This window comes from Phyllobates terribilis, unplaced genomic scaffold, assembly GCF_046119375.1.
Source record: "Phyllobates terribilis strain yellow unplaced genomic scaffold, ASM4611937v1 Scaffold_5__5_contigs__length_657084704, whole genome shotgun sequence".
Lineage (NCBI taxonomy): Eukaryota > Metazoa > Chordata > Amphibia > Anura > Dendrobatidae > Phyllobates > Phyllobates terribilis.
Genome location: NW_027362765.1, coordinates 166,002,137 through 166,028,830, shown reverse-complemented (window position 1 = coordinate 166,028,830; position 26,694 = coordinate 166,002,137). Strand labels below are relative to the sequence as shown.

The 26,694-nt window shown below is 46.5% G+C and overlaps 1 protein-coding gene across 3 annotated transcripts in view; it reads right to left on the bottom strand.

Annotated features, from left to right (window-relative positions):
* Nucleotides 1–26,694, bottom strand: part of KRT222 (keratin 222) — an 86,247-nt gene that overhangs the window by 17,380 nt on the left and 42,173 nt on the right. For all 3 annotated transcript variants that reach the window (XM_073683345.1, XM_073683344.1, XM_073683343.1), the window contains one exon: nucleotides 4,135–4,305. In XM_073683345.1, the coding sequence (XP_073539446.1) occupies nucleotides 4,135–4,305 (171 nt within the window). The remainder of the gene's footprint in view (nucleotides 1–4,134; nucleotides 4,306–26,694) is intronic.

The window sequence follows — 26,694 nt, the reverse complement described above, 5'->3', positions numbered from 1 at the left end:
TCTGAGCAGCCTGGCTCGGCCGTTGCCCACGACAACCGTTGTTTAAGGACTCATGTTAACCCAGCTGCGAACCGGAGGACTTTTCTGTTTACCCGTGAGTCGCTGAATAAAGCTGTTTATGTTGGACTTGTTTGGGTCACTGCCTCAGTTACTGCACGGTGTGAACACCGCCACCTTACAATATATATATATATATATATATATATATATATATATATATACAGTACAGACCAAAAGTTTGGAAACACCTTCTCATTTAAAGATTTTTCTGTATATTCATGACTATGAAAATTGTACATTCACACTGAAGGCATCAAAACTATGAATTAACACATGTGGAATTATATACTTAACAAAAAGAGTGAAAGAACTGAAAATATGTCTTATATTCTAGGTTCTTCAAAGTAGCCACCTTTTGCTTTGATGACTGCTTTGCACACTCTTGGCATTCTCTTGATGAGCTTCAAGAGGTAGTCACCTGAAATGGTCTTCCAACAATCTTGAAGGAGTTCTCAGAGATGCTTAGCACTTGTTGGCCCTTTTGCCTTCACTCTGCGGTCCAGCTCACCCCAAACAATCTCGATTGGGTTCAGGTCTGGTGACTGTGGAGGCCAGGTCATCTGGCGTAGCACCCCATCACTCTCCTTCTTAGTCAAATGGCCCTTACACAGCCTGGAGGTGTGTTTGGGGTCATTGTCCTGTTGAAAAATAAATGATGGTCCAACTAAACGCAAACCGGATGGAATAGCATGCCGCTGCAAGATGGTGTGGTAGCCATGCTGGTTCAGTATGCCTTAAATTTTGAATAAATCCCGAACAGTGTCACCAGCAAAGCACCCCCACACCATCACACCTCCTCCTCCATGCTTCACGGTGGGAACCAGGCATGTAGAGTCCATCCTTTCACCTTTTCTGCGTCGCACAAAGACACGGTGGTTGGAACCAAAGATCTCAAATTTGGACTCATCAGACCAAAGCACAGATTTCCACTGGTCTAATGTCCATTCCTTGTGTTCTTTAGCCCAAACAAGTCTCTTCTGCTTGTTGCCTGTCCTTAGCAGTGGTTTCCTAGCAGCTATTTTACCATGAAGGCCTGCTGCACAAAGTCTCCTCTTAACAGTTGTTATAGAGATGTGTCTGCTGCTAGAACTCTGTGTGGCATTGACCTGGTCTCTAATCTGAGTTGCTGTTAACCTGCGATTTCTGAGGCTGGTGACTCGGATAAACTTATCCTCAGAAACAGAGGTGACTCTTGGTCTTCCTTTCCTGGGGCGGTCCTCATGTGAGCCAGTTTCTTTGTAGCGCTTGATGGTTTTTGCAACTGCACTTGGGGACACTTTCAAAGTTTTCCCAATTTTTCGGACTGACTGACCTTCATTACTTAAAGTAATGATGACCACTTATTTTTCTTTACTTAGCTGCTTTTTTCTTGCCATAATACAAATTCTAACAGTCTATTCAGTAGGACTATCAGCTGTGTATCCACCAGACTTCTGCAAAACACAACTGATGGTCCCAACCCCATTTATAAGGCAAGAAATCCCACTTATTAAACCTGACAGGGCACACCTGTGAAGTGAAAACCATTTCCAGTGACTACCTCTTCAAGCTCATCAAGAGAATGCCAAGAGTGTGCAAAGCAGTCATCAAAGCAAAAGGTGGCTACTTTGAAGAACCTAGAATATAAGACATATTTTCAGTTGTTTCACACTTTTTTGTTAAGTATATAATTCCACGTGTGTTATTTCATAGTTTTGATGCCTTCAGTGTGAATGTACTTTTTTCATAATCATGAAAATACAGAAAAATCTTTAAATGAGAAGGTGTGTCCAAACTTTTGGTCTGTACTGTATATATATATGCCAGGATGAGGGACATATATACCAGGATGAGGCCAGGATGAGGGACATATATACCAGGATGGAGGGCATATGTATATGCCAGGGTGAGACCAGGATGAGGGACATATATACCAAGATGGGGCCAGGTTAAGGAACATATATATCAGGATGGGAGATATACAGTATATGCCAGGATAGGGCCAGCATGAGGGACATATATACCAGGATGGAGGGTATATATATATATATATATATATATATATATATATATATATATATGCCAGGATGGGACCAGGATGAGGGACATATATACCAGGACGGGGCCAGGTTAAGGAACATCTATACCAGGCTGGAGGGCATATATAAATACCAGGATCGGGCCAGGATAAGGGACATATATAGCAGGATGGAGGACATATTTACCAGGATGGGGGAGCCCGGGCCAAATCTTGCACCGGGGCCCATCAGACTCTAGTTACGCCACTGGGGGGAGCTGTTAATCAAGATACAGCTATAGTTATTATATGTACTTAAGGCTGAATAACAGGAGCAGTATGATTTATAAACTTTATAAAACTCAGTAAATGATGTGATTTTGATTAGCTGCTACAGGTAAGAATACATTACAATATGCCCTATCATAACGTATTACCAGGAACAGCTAGTAAACAGATGTAATTCTGCTCAATATTAAATGATAAAATGAAATATAAAATAATAATAATAACACTGAGCAAAATTAAAGTGCACCTGTCAGCAGGATTGTGCTCAGTAAAGTACATACCCTGTCAGATAGGCGACATTACACTGATTAATATGATACCTTGGTTGATGAAATCCATCCTGTGGTTCTTGTGTAATCTTTACTTTCAGCTTGGAGATAATGATATGCTCGTGCTCCGGGGCGGCCTGTGGGGGGGCGCTCTATCTGGTGCTCTGCTTACATATTCATATGCATGCTCCTATGACAGCTCATTGATTTTTCACTGACCTGCCTCCTATTTTACCTAGCCCCCCACTACTAGATGCATTATGTAAAATAGGAGGCAGGTCAGTGAAGGTACAGTGAGCTGTCATAAGAGCATACAGATGAATATGTAAGCAGAGCACCAGATAGAGTGCCCCCACAGGCCGCCCCGAAGCACGAGCATATCATTATCTCCAAATTGAAAGTGAAGATTACACAAGAACCAGAGGACGGATTTCATCAACCAAGGTATCATATTAATCAGTGTAATTTCTCCCATCTGACAGTGTATGTAGTTTACTGAGCACAATCCTGCTGACAGGTGTGCTTTAAGCCCGGCCTGTTGGTTCAGCACTCCACAACAGTGACAGTCTCTCATCTGGCCTTTTGGGAAAATTGCTACTGTTCTAGGGGATTCAGAATCAATAAGGACATTTATGCATTACATGAAGAGCCTATTAATTTTAGTGTGCACTGTCTAATGCTTCATTTCTCCAATGGTGGACTTATGGGGCAACTGCACATCTTTCTACCTGGTTCCCTTCCAGATTACCCCTGACCTCTGGCAGCAGGATGACCTGTTAACAAATTATCTTCAGGGGACCCTTCTAAAAAAATTATTGACAACCCATTAACAAAGTAGTTTCTACCTAATAAATGTGACAACGATGTGTGAAACTGGCACTGACGTAGGATACACAAAGACTATAAATTGATTTCTTCTTTCAGACTCCCGATCGATGATTACAATCAATCAATGATTTTTACCATCATTTCCCTTTGGAGGCCAGTTTTGGTGGGAACCATTTCTTAAACAAAGTCACGCAAAGGGTTAATAAAATCTGTTTCGATACAGTTTTGATGAACAGAAACTATAGGATACAAGGAAGGGCCTATAATACTGCAGCCCATCCAATATACCTTAGGGAATAGTATTAATTGGAAGTTCGATGGCATTTTATTCTTCGATGGCCTTTCTCCTAGTCACATCAACATCCGAATGTCAAGGCCTTATGGTAATATGATGGATAATTGTATTGATCATAATATATTCATGGGTCCTGCATGCACATACGTATACACACACACATGCATATATATATATATATATATATATACACATATATATATATATATATATATATATATATATATATATATATATATATATAGGAATTTATCTGCAGTGCTCCAGGCACTCCCTCCCCAGCATCCCCTGCATTGAGGAATCACAGGACCAGGAGAGGCTGAGTCAGTCTCGCAATGACTCTGCATCCCTGTCCTGGAAGGTGCCTCCTCGCCGCTCGCCTTGTGTAATGCAGCTACCTGGCTCCTGGCTGGAAGGTCGTCGGCGATGTGACTTCTGCTGATGAGAGCCTCATAGTGTGTCCTGATCTCGTTGAGGAGCTGGGACAGCTCCATCCTGCTCCCATCCTCCACCGTAGCAAACTGAATATCATCGATGGGATGTTTTAACTGCTGCACAGCCTGGACTTTCTGCAGTGGAAAAGGGGGAAGAAAGGGAGAGGGAGGGAAGGGGACATGGAGAAAGTCATCAATGAATGAAACACCATCATCAGTTACAATGGCTGCTCATGGAAGCGTTACATTGAAAAGAATCCATATAGAATAAAAAAATCATCAGTGTATATAAAATGTATGTTTTTCTATGTGTTTTTTATGCATTCCATTGAATGGGTTAGAAAAATACAGCAAAACATCGACCCAGGCCACGTTCACACGCTCAGTATTTGGTCAGTATTTTACATCAGTATGTGTAAGCCATAACCAGGTGAGGAACAATGAGAGGAAAAGTGTAATAGAAACAAGTCACCACTTCTGTATTTATCACCCACTCCTGGTTTTGGCTTATAAATACTGATGTAAAACACTGACCAAATACTGAACGTGTGAACATGACATAAAAGTATTAATATACTGCAGGTTTTAAAAAAAAAAAAAAAACTCAACAAATGCAAAGAAAAAAACTGCACCGACTGAATGAGATTTTAGAAATCTCATTTACTGTATCCTGCTGCTACTGTAAAACATTGTTTTTTTCCACATGAAAAATGTTAGGTATGAACAAGCCCTAAGTCCTTGAATCATCCCTCAATTCTGGGTAAGCTGGGTGCCAACCATTAAGGCTCTTTCTGCTGAGATGGCACACGTTGCTACATTACTGGCAGGTGTAGTGAACAGGATACACGGCAAGCGATAGTCCCTATGGGAGCTATAATGGAGGCCCTATGTGCAGGGCCGGTTTTAGACAAAGTGGGGCCCTGAGCTAAAGCTTAAAGTGGGGCCCCAAATGCTCACATATTGCACCATCACACAGAAACATTTTGGTTGTATTTACATGCGCTGAGTTCAGGCCATTGAACGAGCGCGATTGACAATACTGAAGTCGTTCGGCGCTTGTTTCCCGGCCTCTTTACACTGGCTGAGCAAGAATGATGGGCACAGAACGATCATTAATAGATCAATCTGTCCCCATTCAGCATTATGTTATCAGAAGCACATCTGCAGTCTACACCAGGCGATGTGCTGCTGAGAACAATGATCTTTATTCGGGCATAAACAATCCAATCGCTCGATCAATAGGCAGCAGTTTGCTTGTTTAGTATAATAAACCCCATAGTTCTCCCCATAGTATAATGCACCCCATAGTCTTCCATATAGTATAATGTGCCCCATAGTCCACCATATAGTATAATGTGCCCCATAGTCCTCCATATAGTATAATGCACTCCATATAGTATAATGCACTCCCCATACTCCTCCATATAGTATAATACACTCGTCATAGTCCTCCATATAGTATAATACACTCGTCGTAGTCCTCCATATAGTATAATGCACCCCATAGTCCTCCATACTGTATAATGCACCCCATAGTCCTCCATATAGTATAATACACTCATCATAGTCCTCCATATAGTATAATGCACTCCCCATAGTCCTCCATATAGTATAATGCACACCTCATTGTCCTCTATGCAGTATAATGCACCCCATAGTCCTCCATATTGTGCAATGTACCCCTCATAGTTCTCAAAATAGTACAATGCACTCCCCATAGTATAATGCACCCCATCGTCCTTCATATAGTATAATGCACTCCCCATACTCCTCCATATAGTATAATACACTCGTCATAGTCCTCCATATAGTATAATACACTCGTCGTAGTCCTCCATATAGTATAATGCACCCCATAGTCCTCCATACTGTATAATGCACCCCATAGTCCTCCATATAGTATAATACACTCATCATAGTCCTCCATATAGTATAATGCACTCCCCATAGTCCTCCATATAGTATAATGCACACCTCATTGTCCTCTATGCAGTATAATGCACCCCATAGTCCTCCATATTGTGCAATGTACCCCTCATAGTTCTCAAAATAGTACAATGCACTCCCCATAGTATAATGCACCCCATCGTCCTTCATATAGTATAATGCATTCCCCATAGTCCTCCATACAGTACAATGCGCACCATAGTCATTGATAGGGTATAATTCAGCCTCATATAGCACATATAGTATAATGCACAGCACATAGTCCTTGATAAAGTATAATGCAGCCCGCATATAGTACATATAGTATAATGCACTGCACATAGTCCTTGATAGAGTATAATGCACTCAGCATATAGTACATATAGTATAATACACAGCCTATTGTCCTTGATAGAGTATAATGAAGTCCCATATAGTATAATGCAGCCCCCATATAGTACATATAGTATAATGCACTCCCCATAGTCCTTGATAGAATTTAATGCAGCCCCCATATGGTATAATGCAGCCCACATAGTCCTACAGTATTATGGCCACCACATGGTATAATGCAGCCCCCATATGGTATAATTAAGCCTCCAGAGTACTCCAGTAATATGGCCACCAGATGGTATAATGCAGCTCCCATATGGTAAAATGCAGCCCCCATAGTCTGCTAGTATTATGACCATCACGTGGCATAATGCAGTCCCCCATATGGTATAATTCTGCCCCCATAGTCCTCCAGTATTATGGCCACCACATGGTATAATGCAGCCCTGTTGGAATATGTTTAGTGCAACAACTCCATTCCTGTGTATGTAAATGTTCTATTGCTAGGTTTGTGTATTGTCTATAAAGTAAAAAAAAAAAACTCCCAGAGGCTCACACACAGAAAAGACCATGTGACTGTGTTCAGTTTCCTGTGTCTGTGCATGAGAGGAGAAGCAGCCTGCTGATGCTGCACAGAGACACTTAACATATGTATATTCCTGATTCCACAAAGCCTATCATATCTAATAATAATAATAATAATCTTTATTTTTAAATAGCGCAAACATATTCCGCAGCGCTTTACATACATTATCGTCGCTGTCCCCATCGGGGCTCACAATCTGGATTCCCTATCAGTATGTCTTTGGAGTGTGGGAGGAAACCGGAGAACCAGGAGGAAACCCAAGCAAACACGGGGAGAACATACAAACTCCTTGCAGATATCTGTACCTGTTTATAGCTAATTAAAGCTTTGTTCTGTTGTCAACACGCTTTGAGAGTATCCTGAATGATCCGCTGCCAACAAGTTATGGGCCCAGAGTGACACAGAACCCCAGCGTGACACAGAACTCCAGGGTGACACAGAACCCCAGGAGTGACACAGAACCCCAGGAGTGACACAGAACCCCAGCGTGACACAGAACTCCAGCGTGACACAGAACTCCAGCGTGACACAGAACCCCAGGAGTGACACAGAACTCCAGCGTGACACAGAACCCCAGGAGTGACACAGAACCCCAGGAGTGACACAGAACCCCAGCGTGACACAGAACCCCAGGAGTGACACAGAACCCCAGGAGTGACACAGAACTCCAGCGTGACACAGAACCCCAGGAGTGACACAGAACCCCAGGAGTGACACAGAACCCCAGGAGTGACACAGAACCCCAGGAGTGACACAGAACTCCAGCGTGACACAGAACTCCAGCGTGACACAGAACCCCAGGAGTGACACAGAACTCCAGCGTGACACAGAACCCCAGGAGTGACACAGAACCCCAGGAGTGACACAGAACTCCAGGGTGACACAGAACCCCAGGAGTGACACAGAACCCCAGGAGTGACACAGAACCCCAGCGTGACACAGAACTCCAGCGTGACACAGAACTCCAGCGTGACACAGAACCCCAGGAGTGACACAGAACTCCAGCGTGACACAGAACCCCAGGAGTGACACAGAACCCCAGGAGTGACACAGAACCCCAGCGTGACACAGAACCCCAGCATGACACAGAACCCCAGCGTGACACAGAACCCCAGCGTGACACAGAACTCCAGCGTGACACAGAACCCCAGGAGTGACACAGAAGAGTAATACAGCAACAGAAGCCCAAAGCAAAAGCGGCACAGAGCAACAGAGAAGATGTCCACAAGCCGGGAACACTGCAAGTTCTCAGTGCAAAGTCTCACCAATCAGAATTATCAATCTTGGAAATTTAAGGTGAAAATGCTGTTCATAAGAGAAGGTACGTGGAAATATACGCAGGAACAAGTGCCTCATCCATTACCAGATGATTGGCTAGAGAGGGATCAGAAAGCACAAAGCACTATCTCCCTCAGTGTAGATGATGATCAGATTGTGCATATATGCAAATGTGCAACTGCAAAAGAGATGTGGGATGAATTACAGAAAGTGTTAGAACACTCCTGTTTGTTTTTTCCATCTTGTGTTTTGCGGTCACGTGACCATCTGCCTTTATATTCCAGCTCCGCCTTTTTGGCTGTGCTGGACTGTGCTGGTTGTTTGACTGTTTTGCTAGCCAGGTGCTTCTGTGCCTATCTCTGTCAGTTCGCTTGGTCCTTCTGGGACCTCTAGTACCTTTTTGTCAGTTTTTCTTTTTGTGTTCTGCAACAACTTTCTCTGTTCAGGAGGTGTCCCATTTTTGTTCCAGTCCTTAGTTTTTTTAGGGATCCCTTCCCTTTATTCTATAGGTCTTCGTTCAGACTAGCCTAGGACTAAGGCGGGTCCGTTCACAAGGAACAGACAGCCCGCTACATCGTAGGGATTCAGCTTAGTCTCACTGTAGGGAAAGCTTTCCCCTTCTTTCCTTAGTACTTGTTGCAGATCATAACAGTAAGTCCAGCCCAAAAAAAAAATAATAAAAAAAAAATATATATATTAATACGGGGATCAGTATGGCTTCCGTCCAGGATTTGGCCCAACGCTTGCAGGGGTTGACTCTAGAGGTGGCCGAGCTCCAACAACACGTGAGTAGCTGTTCCGGAGTGCATTTTGTGGAACCCAAGGTAGGACTGCCGGATGTTTTTTTATGGTAAACAGCATTTAAAAATGCTTGTTTGTTATATTTTCGTTTGAGACCAAGGTCCTCTGGGAATGAATCACAGCACATTGGTTTTATTATGTCACTTTTGCGCAATGAACCACAACGGTGGGCTTTTTCTCTTCAACCTAATGATCCATGCTTGAGGTCGGTAGAAAAGTTTTTTCCTGCTATGGGTCTATTATATGATGATCCTGATCTAATCTAATCTGCTCAGGCAGAACTCAGGCGTTTGAGTCAGGGGTCAGATGATGCTGAGAATTATTGCACACACTTTAGAAGATGGGCTTCTGAAGTCAGATGGAATGATCCTGATCTAAAATGTCTATTTCTTGCTGGTCTGAGTGAAAGGGTTAAGGATTTGCTAATTGCATTCCCCGCTCCTGAGACTCTGCAGGATGCCAAGCAATTAGCTGTTCGTGTGGATAGGAGGCTGAGATCTAGGCAGAATGAGGTAAAGACTCCTGTAATGCCAGGTCCTAGTCCCCAGAAAATCTGCTCAGACGGTGGAGAACCGATGGAGGTTGGGGTGATGTCGCTCCGCTCTCAGGAAAGAGACCAGAGGTTCGCCGAGGGACTGTGTCTTTATTGTGGTAAAGCTGATCATTTGATTAAGTATTGTGAGCTTCGTTTAAGTAAAGAAAAAAAAGGTCATGTACGCCCGTATAGTTTGTTTACGCTCTACAGTAGTATTTCTTTCAGGGAGTACTACTTTGCAGGAAAATTTGATAGAATTTCAGGTATTTGTAGATTGTGGTTCAACACTTAATATGATTGATAAAGGATTTTTGGAAAAACTTAAATTGAAATCCAAACCTTTATCATCACCTATTTCTGTGATTGCAATTGATAGCACTCCCTTGAAATGCATTACTCACAAGGTTGCTGCATTTCCCCTCGCTATCAATGGAGTTCACCAAGAAATTTTGGACTTGGTTGTATTAGATAATTTACCCTCTCCAGTCATTCTAGGATTGCCTTGGTTAAAACTGCACAATCCTTTGCTGGACTGGTCTACTAATATGATAAAGTCTTGGAGTCCAAAGTGCTATGATAAATGTTGTAATGGTCACGTTGCGGCTGTGGGAAAGGGGGAATTACCTGTACCTATTCAAGATTTTTGGAGGTTTTTTTCGGAGGAGGAGTCGCAAGTTTTACCTCCTCATAGGGATTATGATTGCGCCATTGAGTTTATTCCGGGAGCTACTCTTCCCAAGAGTCGCTTGTTTAATCTAACTATCCCTGAAAGAAAGGCCTTGGAGGAATACATACAGCCTAGCCTGGCTGCTGTCACATTAGACCTTCTAAGTCGCCTGTGGCAGTTGGATTTTTCTTTGTTAAAAAAAAGGACGGAGGTTTGCGTCCATGTCTGGATTTTCGTGAAATTAATAAGATTACTGTACGCAATTCCTACCCATTGCCGTTAATTCCTGACTTGTTTAACCAGTTAGTGGGGGCCAAGTGGTTCTCTAAAATTGATCTCCGGGGGGCATACAAATTGTTACGAGTGAAGGAGGGTGATGAATGGAAAACTGCTTTTAACACTCCGGTAGGTCATTTTGAGAATCTGGTGATGCCTTTTGGACTTACCCATGCACCTGCATTTTTTCAGAACCTTATTAATGACATCCTGAGACCTTTGATTGGTAAGAATGTAAGAATGTGGTAAGAATGTGGTTGTGTATTTGGATGACATTTTGATTTATTCGCCAGATCTGGAGTTCCATTGGCAGAGTGTACGTGAAGTTTTGCAGTTATTGAGTGATAATTCACTCTTTGCTAAGCTGGAGAAATGTGAGTTCGCTGTGCAGAGAATTAGTTTTTTGGGCTACATTGTCTCCCGCAAGGGCTTTGAGATGGACCCGGTGAAGGTTCAGGCTGTGGTGGAATGGCCTAGGCCTTTTGGTTTGAAATCTATACAGAGATTTTTGGGTTTTGCCAATTATTACAGGAAATTCATTAAGAATTTTTCTGTAATTGTTAAGCCTCTAACCGATCTCACCAGGAAAGGTGCAAATACGGTCCAATGGACTACTGAGGCCATTGAAGCGTTTAAGTATCTCAAAGAGAGGTTCAGTTCTGCCCCTATCCTTATGCAGCCTGATGAGACCAAGCCTTTTTTGGTCGAGGTCAATGCTTCATCTGTGGGAGTCAGATCAGTTTTGTCTCAGGAGAACAGGGATGGAGTAAATCCTTGTGCCTTCTTTTCGAAAAAAATTTCGGAAACCGAATTGAATTATGATGTTGGAAATCGGGAGTTGCTGGCTATTAAACTCGCGTTTGAACATTGGTGTCATTTTTTGTAAGGTTCTAGATTTCCTATTCAGGTTTTCACAGATCATAAGAATTTGATCTATCTGGATGCTGCCAAGCGCTTGAATGCCGGTCAAGCTTTCTGTTACCTATATCCCTGCTTCTAAGAATGTTAAAGCCGATGCTTTATCTCGCAGCTTCTCTCCAGCGGTCGGTGCCGAGGAGGAGGAGAGCATTTTACAGAAAGGAGTTGTGGTGGCGGCACTGGACTCCGTTATGGAGAATGGGATTTTAAAAGCTCAAGATGATGCTCCATCTAACACTGCCCATGGGAGGTTGTTCGTGCCTAGAACCTTTAGGAGAGACTTGTTTGTGGAGTGTCATGAGTCTCGGTTGGCAGGTCATCCAGGAATTTCTGAGACTTATCAGTCGCAGTTTTTGGTGGCCTGGATGGCATAAAGAAGTCATCAAGTGGGTGCGTCAATGTACGGTGTGTGCTAGGTCAGAGGCTTCACATACTCCTGCTGCGGGGTTGCTTTGCCCTCTGGAGGTTCCTAGTGCGCCTTGGATGCATCTCACAATGGTTTTTATTACTGATCTGCCCATGTCCGAGGGTTTTACTGTCATCTGGGTGGTCGTGGACCGTTTTAGTAAGATGTGTCATTTGGTTCCGTTCATTAAGTTGCCCTGCGGCAAGTCACTCGCTAAGGCGTTTGTTAAGGAGATTGTCAAGCTTTATGGCGTTCCCACGGATATTGTTTCTGATAGAGGACCTCAGTTTGTGGCTTGCTTTTGGCGTGCTTTTTGTGACAGGTTGGGAGTCCATTTGTCATTTTCATCTGGGTATCATCCTGAGTCTTATGGACAGACTGAAAGATAGAACCAGGATGTAGAGCAGTTTTTGCGATGTTTTGTGGCGGACAATCAAGAGGTGTGGTCTGAGTTTCTGCCTCTTGCAGAATTTGCTCTTAACAATCATACATCCTCCTCAGCAGGGTGTTCTTCTTTTCTTTGTTGTACTGGGAGACATCCGTCTTTTGGTTCGTTCTCCAAATTGGGGTCGGAGGTGCCGGAGGAGGAGAATTTTTCCGGTGATTTGGAGAGAGTTTGGACTAATGTACGTTGCAACCTTCAAGAGGCTAACAAGAAGTCCAAGAAGTATTTTGACAGGAAACGTGAGGAGGTTTTGTTTACTGTGGGTGACATGGTTTGGTTGTCCTCAAGGAACCTGCGGTTGAGGATTCCCTCTAAAAAACTGGGTCCTAAGTTTGTGGGTCCATTTAAAGTGCTTCAGGTTGTTAACCCGTCTGTGGTTTGGTTGGATGTCCCTACTTCCTGGAAGATTAATCCTGTGTTTCATGTTTCCTTGTTGAAAAAGGTGGATGTATCAGACAGAGATGCCACTGTCACAGTTCCTCCTGTGGTGGAAGACGACGAATATGAAATTTCACGTATCTTGAATTCTAGATGGCATAGAAGGAGATTACAGTATCTCGTCTCCTGGAAGGGTTTCGGTCCCGAAGATAACTCCTGGGTAAGGGCGGATGATGTGTCTGCTCCTAGGCTTGTTAGAGCTTTCCACAAGAGGTTTCCGGATAGGCCTGGAGGATCCGGAGGATCCTCTTAAAAGAGGGGGTACTGTTAGAACCCTCCTGTTTGTTTTTTCCATCTTGTGTTTTGCGGTCACGTGACCATCTGCCTTTATATTCCAGCTCCGCCTTTTTGGCTGTGCTGGACTACAGTGTTGTTTGACTGTTTTGCTAGCCAGGTGCTTCTGTGCCTATCTCTATCAGTTTGCTTGGTCCTTTGGGACCTCTAGTACCTTTTTGTCAGTTTTCTTTTTGTGTTCTGCAACAACTTTCTCTGTTCAGGAGGTGTCCCATTTTTGTTCCAGTCCTTAGTTCTTTTAGGGATCCCTTCCCTTTATTCTATAGGTCTTCGTTCAGACTAGCCTAGGACTAAGGCGGGTCAGTTCGCAAGGAACAGGCAGCCTGCTTAGTCTTACTGTAGGGAAAGCTTTCCCCTTCTTTCCTTAGTACTTGTTGCAGATAATAACAGAAAGTGCATTAAAGGTCAAATCTCAGCAATAAGCTTTATCTCATGATAAAACTGTATCAGTCTAAACTAAGTGATGGGCAGAATATGCAGGACTATATAAGAAACACCCTAGAGATTGTGGAGCATCTCAGGGGCATTGGAGAAGAAATTAAAGACTTTCATGTTGCTGCACTACTATTACAGTAAGTGGTCTTCCAGAAAGTTATGACACACTTGTCACTGCACTAGATGCACGGCCAGATGATGAGCTCACACTAGAATATGTCAAAAGCAAGCTTGTAGATGAATTCAAGTGAAAAACACACAATGTAAGAAGCAGTAATGAATCTAGAGCAGAAACAGCATTAAAGACACAGGACTTTCCTAAAAATAAAAGCAATCTAAGGGAAACTCGTGAATGTTTTGGCTCCAGACATGGGAGCTTATGGAGCTACCACGAGGAAAAAGAGCTATCTGATGTAAGAGGGTCTTCAAAAACAAACATGACTCAGAAGGTAACGTTCACCGGTTTAAGGCAAGATTGGTCGCAAAAGGGTACTCGCAAAAATATGGTGAAGATTATGATGCTACATTTTCTCCAGTTGAGAAGCAAACCACATTCAGAACTTTAATGTCCGTAGCTTCAGTTCAACAGATGACAGCGAGACATTTTGACATCAAAACAGCCTTCCTACATGGTGATATTGAAGAAGAGTTGTACATGAGCCAACCCGAGGGATATATTAAAAAGGGTGAAGAGCATCTTGTTTGTAGAATGCAAAAATCTCTCTATGGACTTAAGCAGTCGGCAAGAGCATGGAACTCAAAAATAAACAGCCAGAGGCTCACACACAGAAAAGACCATGTGACTGTGTTCAGTTTCCTGTGTCTGTGCATGAGAGGAGAAGCAGCCTGCTGATACTGCACAGAGACAATTAGGCTTTGTGGAATCAGGAATATACATATCTTATCATATCTGTACCTGTTTATAGCTAATTAAAGCTTTGTTCTGTTGTCAACACGCTTTGAGAGTATCCTGAATGATTCGCTGCCCACAAGCCCCCATAGTCCTCAAGTATCATAGCCATCACATGGTATAATGCAGTCCACCATATGGTATAATGCAGACCCCATAGTTGTCCAGTATTATGGCCACCACATGGTATAATGCATATGTGGCACCCCAGGGGTCTGGTTTTCCACAGTAATGTAATGTTATGTCTGAGAGCAGGTGGGAGGTCCTTTGGTCAGGGATCCTGTGCATGCCACACCTCCTGCCCAGTCTTGGGAGGGGAAGAACTTCCCCTGTATAAACCCTGGGCTGAGGCAGGGTTAGTCAGTCAAGGAGAGTAGAGACAAGAAACAGCAGAAACAATACTACTACGAGTCAGGGGCTGGCAGCTGCAGAGCTCGCCCTGACTGAGAAGCTTTCTTACCGGACCCGGCGTCCGAGGCTGTGGGGACTAACTCTTACCCAGCAGCAGAAGCCGACCGGCAGGGGATTTCAGGTCCTCAGGCCCAGAAACCCGAAGGCACGGTCACACGCGTGGGACCAGCACCGCCATCGTGGAGCGGAAGCCATTAGAAGGCCCCGAGTCACCGGCCATACGGGTGAGCACCACACGGTACACTCAGGGACGTGGGCTACTTATATCCGCTTCTAGCAAGGTAGCCAGAAGAGTACAGTCAGTTTGGGAGGCCTACAACTCCGCCTGGCCAGGGGAGATCCCATCTGCTCAAGGACTGACCAGGCCCCGTTCACTAGCAAGTACTCCGGGAGGGTCTATCGTTGTTACCAGTAAAGACCCTGAATTACACCGCACCGTCTCTGAGTGGTTCCTGCTACCCCCATCATCCACATCTGCTGCCCTGAGGCCATACCCCTCCCGTTGGGGGTTATACCATCTACGCTGCACCATCCATCCACCGGCCTCAGCGGACTGTCCTGCAGCGGCAGCTCCATAGCTGCATTCAACGGGTGGCGTAGTCGTCCTACATCTACCGCTGTTACATCGCCGCTCAGTTTGACTCCCTGGGCACGGACCGGGTCACCGCCACGAGACTACAACCCTCAAGAGATCCGGCTCCGGGTAAGCTCCCGCGTGCGCAACGCAGCACGACACAGGCCCAGGGGCGCGTCAACTTTGGCGTAGTCGGCAGGATTTCGTGCCCGCAACCACCGGGTACTGCGTGCCTGAAAAAGAGACTTTTCAAACTTACCTGTGGTGAAGATTCCCGCCATCCGGCGCCATCTTCAGCCTTCTTCCCGCCATCGGTGAAGTTTCCCGCCATCCGGCGCCATATTCTGCCTTCTTCCCGCCATCCGTGGAGTTTTCCCGCCATTGGACGCCATCTTGAGGACGCCGCGCGGGAAGAAGAGGGGCGTGGACTCCGAAAGCGCGCGAGAACTGAAGCCCCGCCTCACGTCCGGACGTTGCGTAAGGTCCTGGAAGGAGCCCAGCAGACGCCGACGTCACAGGAGCGCGACGGAAGGTCCTCAACCCTGACGATCCACTGCGGAGCCGCGGCCTACGGAACAGGATCATCGCAAGGTAGGCCACGGTCCACTAGGGGTGAGGAAGATGTCGGATACGGAGGAGAGCTTCACTGCCTCAACCCCCGCCAGCGCTACCGCTGCTGCAGTTATGCCCTTCACCATGCCCTATATCCCGGGAGCAGCTTGGCTACCCCAATACTCAGGGGAGTCACATACCCTGCATGACTTTAGAGAAAAGCTGGATAGCCTCTTCCAGGTGTACCCCCTCACAGAAGAGCAAAAAGTGAGCATCCTGGTGGCCCAACTAACCGGGGCAGCCAAAAGGGAAGTAAAATCCTGGCCACCTGGGAGGAAGACTGTCGCAGGGATACTAACCCGGCTGAAGGACACCTTTGATACCCGCACCTCAGCCGAGATTAAGCTTAGATTCTACGGGTGCAAGCAGCGAGCGCATGAGAGTATAAGGGACTATGCACTAAACCTACAAGAGGCCCTGAGGGCCATTAAGCAGACCGACCCTGATGGAGTGGGAAACGAGGACAGGCTGTTGACCGAACAGTTTATAGAGGGACTGTATTGTAATACCCACCGAACCCAGTTGCGGGCAATGGCCTTACAGGATCCCCATCTGGGCTTTGCACAGTTCAAGGACAGAGCCATCCGGGTGCTCCGAGAACCGGCACCGGGTGGCGTTGTGACCCACAAGCGCCCTGCTATCACTTACCACCAGGAGGCGGCGCCCTTGTCGGCAGGGCCTGTGGGAGCTGATGCGCAGGCTTTGGACAATGACCCGGCTCCAGACCTACACCATCAGGTCCAAGAGCTAGCTAAGAGCGTTGCTGCGCTAACCCGAACTGTGCAGTCTTTACAGGCTTCCACCCCAGGGAAGATCCAGCTGGCATCCGGACCGGAGGACATCCCGTGGCGTCGACCAAGGAGGACCCCACCGGCCAGAGGAAGACCCAGTGACCGATACAGCGAGGACGGACGACCCATCTGCCGCCGCTGCAATCAACCTGGACATATGGCAAGGTACTGTTCTTTAAACGGGCACAACCTGGGGTAGAGGGCCAACCCCCAGGAAAAAGATCACCAGGCCCATCGAACTGGCGCGACAGATATGTGGGAGGACGTCCAGTCTTGCCTGTGGTACTGGATGGCATTCCCATGAGTGCCCTACTGGACACCGGGTCACAGGTCAGACTCACCACCATCCCGTACGTGCTCTTTAAGCAGTACTGGAATGACTCGGATATTACCCGCTACCCTGACGACGACTTGAGTATCATCGCCAGCAATGGCCAGCCCGTGCCACAGATCGGATTTAAAGAGGTGACCATCAAAATCGGTAGAGTTGAACTGGCAGCACAGGGACTGATCATTGTAGATATTGACAAACATGAGAGTCACCCAAAAATAACTCTAGGAACTAATGTAATTGAAAATTGTCTTGCAGAGGTGATTTTCCTTTTACAGCAGGTTGCCAAGAACGCCAGCTCCGGAGAGCAGCGGGTGCTCCAGAAAGAGATCTGGGCACTGATGCGACGGCAACAGGTGGAACTCTCCGGCGGTGAGATTGGTAGCGTAAGAATGTGTGACCCTTTTCCTATTGCCATGCCCCCAAAAAGTGAAATGATGATTTGGTGCCGGGCAGCTATTGGTCTGAGAGGTAGAGATTACCAGGCAATGGTAGAACCAGTTTACTCGGACAGTAGGCCCACCATTTTGACAGCACGGGGGGTGGTTGATGTACGCCATGGGAGGGTGCCCGTTCGCATAATAAATATCGGGGAGAGGGAAGTGTACCTGCCCCGGTATGCCACGCTAGCCAAATTATATACCATTAACCAAAATTCTATACAATCTGTGGAACCCTTGCCTCCATCTCACCCGGAGGAAGGTAACGGCTCTAAGAAAAACATGGAGGACTGGTGTCAGCAACTACATCTGGGTACTGACTCCACTCCCGCACACCAGAAACAAGGAGTCTATCGGGTGGTTCAGGAGTACGAGAGAGTGTTCAGTAAACACCCGTTAGACTTCGGGCGAGTCAAGGGGGTAGAACACCACATCCCCACGGGAGACCATCCTCCTATAAAAGAGAGGTATCGACCCGTACCCCCTGCCCACTACCAACACGCCAAGGGGATGCTTAGAGACATGAAGGAGGCTGGGGTGATCAGGGATAGCTGTAGCCCCTGGGCAGCTCCACTAGTCTTAGTCCGAAAGAAAGACAACACCATGAGGATGTGTGTAGATTACCGGAAAATCAATCGTATCACACACAAGGATGCGTACCCCTTACCAAGGATAGAGGAGTCATTGGCTGCTTTAAGATCTGCTAACTTCTTCTCTACCTTGGATCTCACTAGCGGGTACTGGCAGGTTCCTGTAGCAGAGGCGGACCGGGAGAAGACCGCATTCACCACCCCGATGGGACTTAGCGAGTTCACCTGCATGCCGTTCGGACTCTGCAACGCACCGGGAACCTTCCAACGACTAATGGAGTGTTGTCTGGGCCACAGAAACTTCGAGACGGTCCTGTTGTACCTGGACGATGTCATCGTATATTCCAAGACGTATGAGGACCACCTGAAACACCTGGCGGAAGTGTTCGAAGCTCTGGCAAGTTACGGCCTAAAGGTGAAACCCTCCAAGTGTCACCTCCTGAAACCAAAGGTGCAGTACCTGGGACACGTGGTGAGCGCTGACGGAGTGGCTCCCGACCCTGATAAGATCACCGCAATTAAGGAATGGCCAAGCCCCTCCAGCGTAAAAGAAGTGCGGCAGTTCCTCGGGTTGGTAGGCTACTACCGAAGGTTTATTCCCGGTTTCACCAAAAAGGCAGCACCTATGCAGGACCTCCTGATAGGCCAGTCCCGGAAGGCCAAGAACCAGAAGCCGCCCTTCAAATGGGAGGAGCTGGAAGAAGAGTCCTTCCGCCAGCTGAAGATGGCCCTCACGGGGGACGAAATCCTGGCGTACCCGGATTATAGCCAGCCCTTTATCCTCTACACCGACGCCAGTAACATCGGGCTAGGAGCCGTACTGTCCCAGATCCAGCAGGGGAAGGAACGAGTAATTGCCTACGCCAGCCGAAAACTGCGACCCACCGAAAGGAACCCCGAGAATTACAGCTCATTTAAGTTAGAGTTCCTGGCCGTAGTATGGGCAGTCACCGACCGCTTTAAGCATTACCTCGCTTCTTCCCGGTTCACCGTGTACACGGATAACAACCCGTTGACACACCTGGACACGGCAAGACTCGGTGCCCTGGAGCAGAGGTGGATGGCCCGTCTGTCCAACTACGAGTTCACAATCAAATACCGGGCAGGACGCTCCAATACCAACGCGGACGCCCTGTCCAGGATGCCCAACCTGCCGGACGGAGGAGAAGATCCGGAGGGACTGGAAGAAGTTGAACTCCCTGCATTCCACCGTCATGGGACTATCCAGTATTCCCACCGGGTAAGGAGTAAGCAGGCTGCTATGTTGAACCCCTTACCCCACTACAACTGGGCGGAAACGCAAGACAGCGACCCTGCCGTCCGACTGGTGAAGGAGATGCTGACTCGGCCGGAGGCTCGCCTTGAACCAGATGCTCCGGAGGAAGCCAAACAACTATGGGCAGAGAAGAGTCGACTGTTCCTTTACAAAGGGAAGTTGTGCCGCAGAATGGTTAACTCCCGGTTGCATGAATTACTCTGGCAAGTAGTGGTGCCACGAAGAGACGCAGCCATGGTGATGGAGGCATACCACGACGGAGCTGGACACTTCGGGTGGAAGAAGCTGGAGTTCCTGCTGCGCGAGCGGTTCCACTGGGTAGGCATGAGGGGAACCATCGAGAAGTGGTGCAGAGACTGTGGCCCGTGCAACCTGAGAAGGAAGGACCGTGCCAGCCAGAAGACTCCCCTGCAGTCCATCGTCACCCGGCAACCGTTGGAACTGGTAGCCTTGGATCATGTAAAACTGACCCCAAGCAGAAGTGGCTACGTCTACGCGTTAACCATCGTGGATCATTACTCCCGGTTTCTGGTTGTCGTCCCCGTCAAGGACTTAACGGCTCAAACAGCAGCTAGAGCCTTCCAGCAGCACTTTTGCCGTCCACACGGGTACCCGGATCAAGTGCTGACGGACCAGGGACCTGCCTTTGAAGCGGAGGTCTTCCAGGAATTCTGCAATCTGTATGGCTGCCGGAAGATAAGGACGACACCCAACCATCCGCAAACTAATGGACTTTGTGAGAAAATGAACCAGGTGGTAATGGATCTTCTAAAAACGTTGCCCCTGGAAGAACGCAGTCTGTGGCCTGAGAAGTTCCCGATCTGGTGGACCTATACAACCACATCCCGGTAGGTTCCACCAACTGTACCCCGGCTTACCTAATGAGGGCAAGACCTGGTAAGTTACCTGTTGACCTGGAAATGGGAGTCCTGACACCCGAGGACACTTCACCAGAAACAGACTGGGACACAGAGAGGCAGCAGCAGTACCGGAGAGTACAGGAGAGCGTGGAGCGAAGTCTCTGTCAGGCTAGGGAAAGACAAGAGAAAACTTACAACCAGTATGCTCCCGCTGTTCCCCTGGTACCCGGAGAGCAGGTCTTGAAGAGGAAGAGACGGCTCCACAAGTTGGATGACCAGTGGGAGAAGGACCCGTACACCGTACTGCCCTCAAGCCACGAGAACCCGAAGGTTTGTACCATCAGTAAAGACGGAGGGGAAACCACAGCCATTGTATCCCGGGACCACCTGAAGAAGTGTCCCGAACAACTGAGGAACCCTGAAGAGGAACAAGAAGACCATCGACCCGTAGAGGAAAGGGAAGATATGGTTAGTACTGTGCTCGGGGACTTCCCTCGGTCTTGGACTCAAGTCAATGGTGCAGTTGTGGTACCCGTACTCACCTTCCTCCAACCAGCATCCCAAGCACCTACGGAGGAACAGGTAGAGCTGGAAGAACAGCCGGTCCAGGAGGCAGAAGACTCCACACAAGCAGAACAGGAGGATCAACCCTCTGCTTATAGTGAGCCTGCCGTACCCCTAGTGAGACAAAGAGCCGGTAGACAGCTGCCCAGTTTACCCTTGACAGCTCCTACACCCTGTAGTTCAGGGCCAGACAGTCAGCTCCGTAGGTCCACTAGGGCCACTAGAGGCCAGTTACCCGCACGCTGGAGGATTTGAAGTGTATAAATTGTTTTATTTATGTTTATCTGTGTATTGTTGCTTGTGTATAATTTTGTGTTTCCAGTTATTTTTAGGAATCCTTGGTGGATTTACCGGGAATCCTTGTACATAGTTGGAGCGTAACCCAGGATGGACTAGAGACTGTTAAGGACTCGGGGTAGGACAGACCCCTACCTGGTTACGTCTCCCTGTTTTGGTGAAATGGACACCTTGCTTTCTTCAAAGACTACACCCGGTTACGGACATGCCGTGACCACCTTTATGTGTTTCTTCTTATTGTACTATTATTGTTGTTATATCTTGTTATGTTTTTTCTAAAATATGTTTAGTCCCGGAGTACTAAATTTCACTAGGGGGGAATGTGGCACCCCAGGGGTCTGGTTTTCCACAGTAATGTAATGTTATGTCTGAGAGCAGGTGGGAGGTCCTTTGGTCAGGGATCCTGTGCATGCCACACCTCCTGCCCAGTCTTGGGAGGGGAAGAACTTCCCCTGTATAAACCCTGGGCTGAGGCAGGGTTAGTCAGTCAAGGAGAGTAGAGACAAGAAACAGCAGAAGCAATACTACTACGAGTCAGGGGCTGGCAGCTGCAGAGCTCGCCCTGACTGAGAAGCTTTCTTACCGGACCCGGCGTCCGAGGCTGTGGGGACTAACTCTTACCCAGCAGCAGAAGCCGACCGGCAGGGGATTTCAGGTCCTCAGGCCCAGAAACCCGAAGGCACGGTCACACGCGTGGGACCAGCACCGCCATCGTGGAGCGGAAGCCATTAGAAGGCCCCGAGTCACCGGCCATACGGGTGAGCACCACACGGTACACTCAGGGACGTGGGCTACTTATATCCGCTTCTAGCAAGGTAGCCAGAAGAGTACAGTCAGTTTGGGAGGCCTACAACTCCGCCTGGCCAGGGGAGATCCCATCTGCTCAAGGACTGACCAGGCCCCGTTCACTAGCAAGTACTCCGGGAGGGTCTATCGTTGTTACCAGTAAAGACCCTGAATTACACCGCACCGTCTCTGAGTGGTTCCTGCTACCCCCATCATCCACATCTGCTGCCCTGAGGCCATACCCCTCCCGTTGGGGGTTATACCATCTACGCTGCACCATCCATCCACCGGCCTCAGCGGACTGTCCTGCAGCGGCAGCTCCATAGCTGCATTCAACGGGTGGCGTAGTCGTCCTACATCTACCGCTGTTACATCGCCGCTCAGTTTGACTCCCTGGGCACGGACCGGGTCACCGCCACGAGACTACAACCCTCAAGAGATCTGGCTCCGGGTAAGCTCCCGCGTGCGCAACGCAGCGCGACACAGGCCCAGGGGCGCGTCACATACCTCATAGTACTCCAATATTATGGCCACCGCGTATTCACTGAATTAAAAAAAAATACAATACTCACCTATCCCAGTTCCCCTGCTGCTGCAGCACATCTCCTCAGCAGTTCCACTGCTCGGCACAGCGTGGCACGATGAAGTGAAGTCATTGCACCTGCTGGCTGAGACGTCAGATGCAGAGGGGGGAATGTGGGGAGAGGGAGCGTCACCTGACGCTCCGTTTTCCATTATTGCTTTCAATTGTTTCGGCATCTAAGATCTACAGAATGGGAGGAATAGAACTAAGCAACAGAATGTTTTAAAAAAACTTGGGTATACTAATAAATCACAGACTGCACATGAGTCAACAGTGTGATGTAGCAGCAAAAAAGGCAAACACGGTTCTAGGATGTATTAAGAAAAGTATAGAGTATAGATCACGTGAAGTAACCATCCCCCTCTACTCCTCCTTGGTCAGACCTCATCTGGAATACTGTGTCTTGTTCTGGGCACCACATTTTAAAAAAAGACATTGAAAAACTGGAGCAAGTTCAGAGAAGAGCTGCCAGGATGGTGGGCAGATTGCAAACTATGTCTTACGAGGATCAGTTAAAGGATCTGGGAATGTTTAGCTTTCAAAATAGAAGGCTAAGAGGAGACTTAATAGCGGTCTATAAATATCTGAAGAGTTGTCACAGTATAGAGTGATCATCCTTATTCTCATTTGCACATGGAAACACAAGAAGCAATGAAATGAATTAAAAGGGAGAAGATACAGATTAGATATTAGAAAAAAAAATTGACAGTGAGGGTGATCAATGAGTGGAACAAGCTGCCACGAGAGGTGGTGAGTTCTCCTTCAATGGAAGTCTTCAAACAGAGGCTGAACACACATCTGTCCGAGATGATTTAGTGAATCCTGCATTGAGTAGGAGGTTGGACCAGATGACCCTTGAGGTCCCTTCCAACTCTACCATTCTATGATTTTATGACACTGTTGAATGTGCGATGCGGGGGGTGGTGGGCCTGAACTGATGCTGGTACTAGGACCCCCTGACTGACGGGCCCCATAGCGCCCACCTGGTCTGCCGCTATTAGCGGCAAGCCACAAGCTGGGGGCCCCTGGGGGAGTGGGGGCCCTAGGCAAATGCCTAGTTTGGCCAGTCCTAACACTGGCCCTGCCTATGTGTCATTATACAGGTTTCCAGATATGGATATTAATATATGAAATAACATCATAAGAGCTTGGCAGTATTTATAGGGGAATTTTTGATATTTTCCATGATTTTCCAAGTTTTTTTCACAAATATTTTTTTGCAACAGAGGTTTTAATGTCTTCTTGATGATTTGTAAGTATTTTTCTTTTTCATTTTTGCCATGTTTTTTTTCATATCACAATCTTTATTAGAAAACAAAATTAGCAATCTTGGAATTTTCACTAGACTCATATTTCCCATCCTGTCAAGAAGAGTTTTCAGCAGATTCTTTATCATCATAGGCAGGGTTATGGTGACTAAAAACACCTCTATACACAGCTGATAACAGAGAAACCATCAATCACAAAAGGCAATGTCAATACCTGACACTGCTCCCCCTCATTAGATCTTCAATACAAAAGATAGTCAGAGGCTGTTAATTGTGGCTAATGTATGTGTCAATTTCTTGAAACAACAGTAGTTTCATTCTACATTCACACATCCATGTGTCACAGTCCAAGTACAGTCTGTGATCCATGGATCCATGGACCGGCCGCAGGTCTCATCTGTATTTGACAGCCTCATATATGCCTATGAGACAGTCAGATTCAGGTTAGGAGACCCATGGGCAGTGAATGCGGCATTCTGTGGCACAGAAAATACACTGCAGAACAACACTGCGTTGTATTTTTGACAGCTTAAAATGGCAGAAAAAGACTTTAAAAATCCATGGCATTTTTGCAAATAAATGCTGTGTATAAAACCATCCTTTGGCCACCTTTACACACTTTTTTCCCTGGTCTTAGGGAGTAGATTGATCACCACTGTTGTACATTAACTGCACATTGATTTTTCTGAGAGCTCCGTAATGCTTCATTCTCCCTGTGGAGGCGCTGCAGGGAAATTAATCACTTGCTGCGGGATTCTGTCACACATGTTATATCTCATCGCTATCACAAGCTGTGATCCACTTATTATTGAGGACCCTTCTAAAGTGGACACCCCCTTAAAGTAAGAAAGAGTGCGAAGCACCGTGTTTAACGTGTCGGTGAGATCGCAGCCATGACATGTAGCAGCTAATGACGATACCATGTTTGTTACAAGCTGCTGGCAGATTGTTCAGCACTTGCTACAACTCGCCCATCTGCGGATCTTTCCCCAAGGGAAATGCAGCTCGATACTCCCTGAACGTATAATTATAACTTCAAACTGGTTTTTTTTTTAGTTAATCTCCGTCCTCTTTACTGTGGGAACACGGAAAATGATTAAGCAAAATACCCTTGTAAATCTGCATTTGCATATAAATACTGGAGAAGTAATCCATAGATTATATACTTGTAAAAAAAATGTGGGCACTCAACACTATGTGCGTTGTGAGCACCGACACTGGAAGAGCACACACTCACAATGATATACAATACAAAGGGGGAGACGTATCAAAAGCGGCACAAGGGAGAAGCCGCTCTCTGTTGCTCTACAGCCCCGATACATATTAATAAGTGTTGGCCAAATCCTCACCTAGGCTGACAGCTATTTCACTCGGGTGTGTTCCTGTGTTCTCTATGGGGAGAGCAGAGTAAAGCCCCCTATACACAGTACACACACCGGATCGATAGCTGGGTCGACAGCTATCTTCTCCAATTCTACCATATACAGTCTCACTCTGCCGGGCCGAGCGCTCCTGCCTTCCCTATGTGAGAGCCGCTACTAGACTCATCTGGTAAAAATCCAATGCGCCAAATCTTTCTCTTCCCCCGACAACAATTGTTGGCGCTGAGTCGGGAGACCGTCATACACATTAGACTGCTGGCCAATCTGCGCGTTTAGCTATATTTAGTCCAATGTGTATGGGAACCTCAAGACGTTACCAGAAATGATTTATCTGCCCACAGAATAAAAGGATCCGGTGATTAAATTCAGACTGCCCAATCCTCCCACCATATCATCTGTTTGGGGTAGTGTCAGGGTGCCCCCATACATTCTACATGGTCTGCCAATCCTTCGGTTATTGTCGGGTTTGATCTGATGTGTATGGGTTCCTAACTGATGACAATAATAAACAGTTCTTTAATAGAGCATATGGACAGAGCTTGTTCTTAAAGTGATTGTCCACCTGTCAGGGCACATTTCTTTTTTTATATACTAGAATGCATGTATTTTGGGCTAAAATTATTTTTGCAATTGGGTTTTATTAAAAAAGTTGGCACTATTTGCTGTCTGCAGGCTCCTTGTTGTACTGTTTATTGCTGGCTGGAGAATGAGTTAACTGAGAGTCCATCAGTCAGAGCGCTACGATTGTCTGACAGGGTGTTTGTATCTGACTTTTTATGAGCTCCTCTTATCTGTTTTATAACCACAGATCACATTAATGAGGTGGGCGACTATTTATTTATTAATGGCCTATTCTTAAGATAGGATTATCAATATCTGATTGGTGGAGGTGCCACACCTGCACCTTTGCCAATCAGCTGTTACTGACAGTGCCTGGAAGATCTCAGATGCTACTGAAACCCATTAGCACCATCAATTGTATAGTGGCCGCAGCTGGGTACTACAGATTCACCACCTATTCAGTGATCTGCAGCTTTCTGCCATGGCCACTATAGTTTTGATGGAGCTGTTGTGTTCCGGCAGTATCCAAGAACTTCCAGCCGCCCCCGCCAGTAACTGCTGATTGGTGGGGGATGCCACACCCCACTGATCGGATGTTGCCAGCCTGTTCTAAGGATAGCTCAACAAGGTCAAGGTTATCACTCCCAGAGTAATTTTAAACAAACAAACAAAAAAACTCGAGCTGTATAGGCCAAGTTTAAAGGAAGATAAATAGACACATATAAAATCAATATAATTTATTTCAATAGTTTTAAAATATATTTTTTTTAGATAAAAAACAGGTGCCTTCAAATATTACAACAACCAAACCTCCAACATAGCTATATTAGTACATGAAAATTAGCCCATCCATGGCAATTTTGATTTATTGATCCAATATTGCACTAACCCTATTATAAAGTTCTGTTGCCAATTAATCCGTGAATGAAAAATGCATATAGAACTCCCCT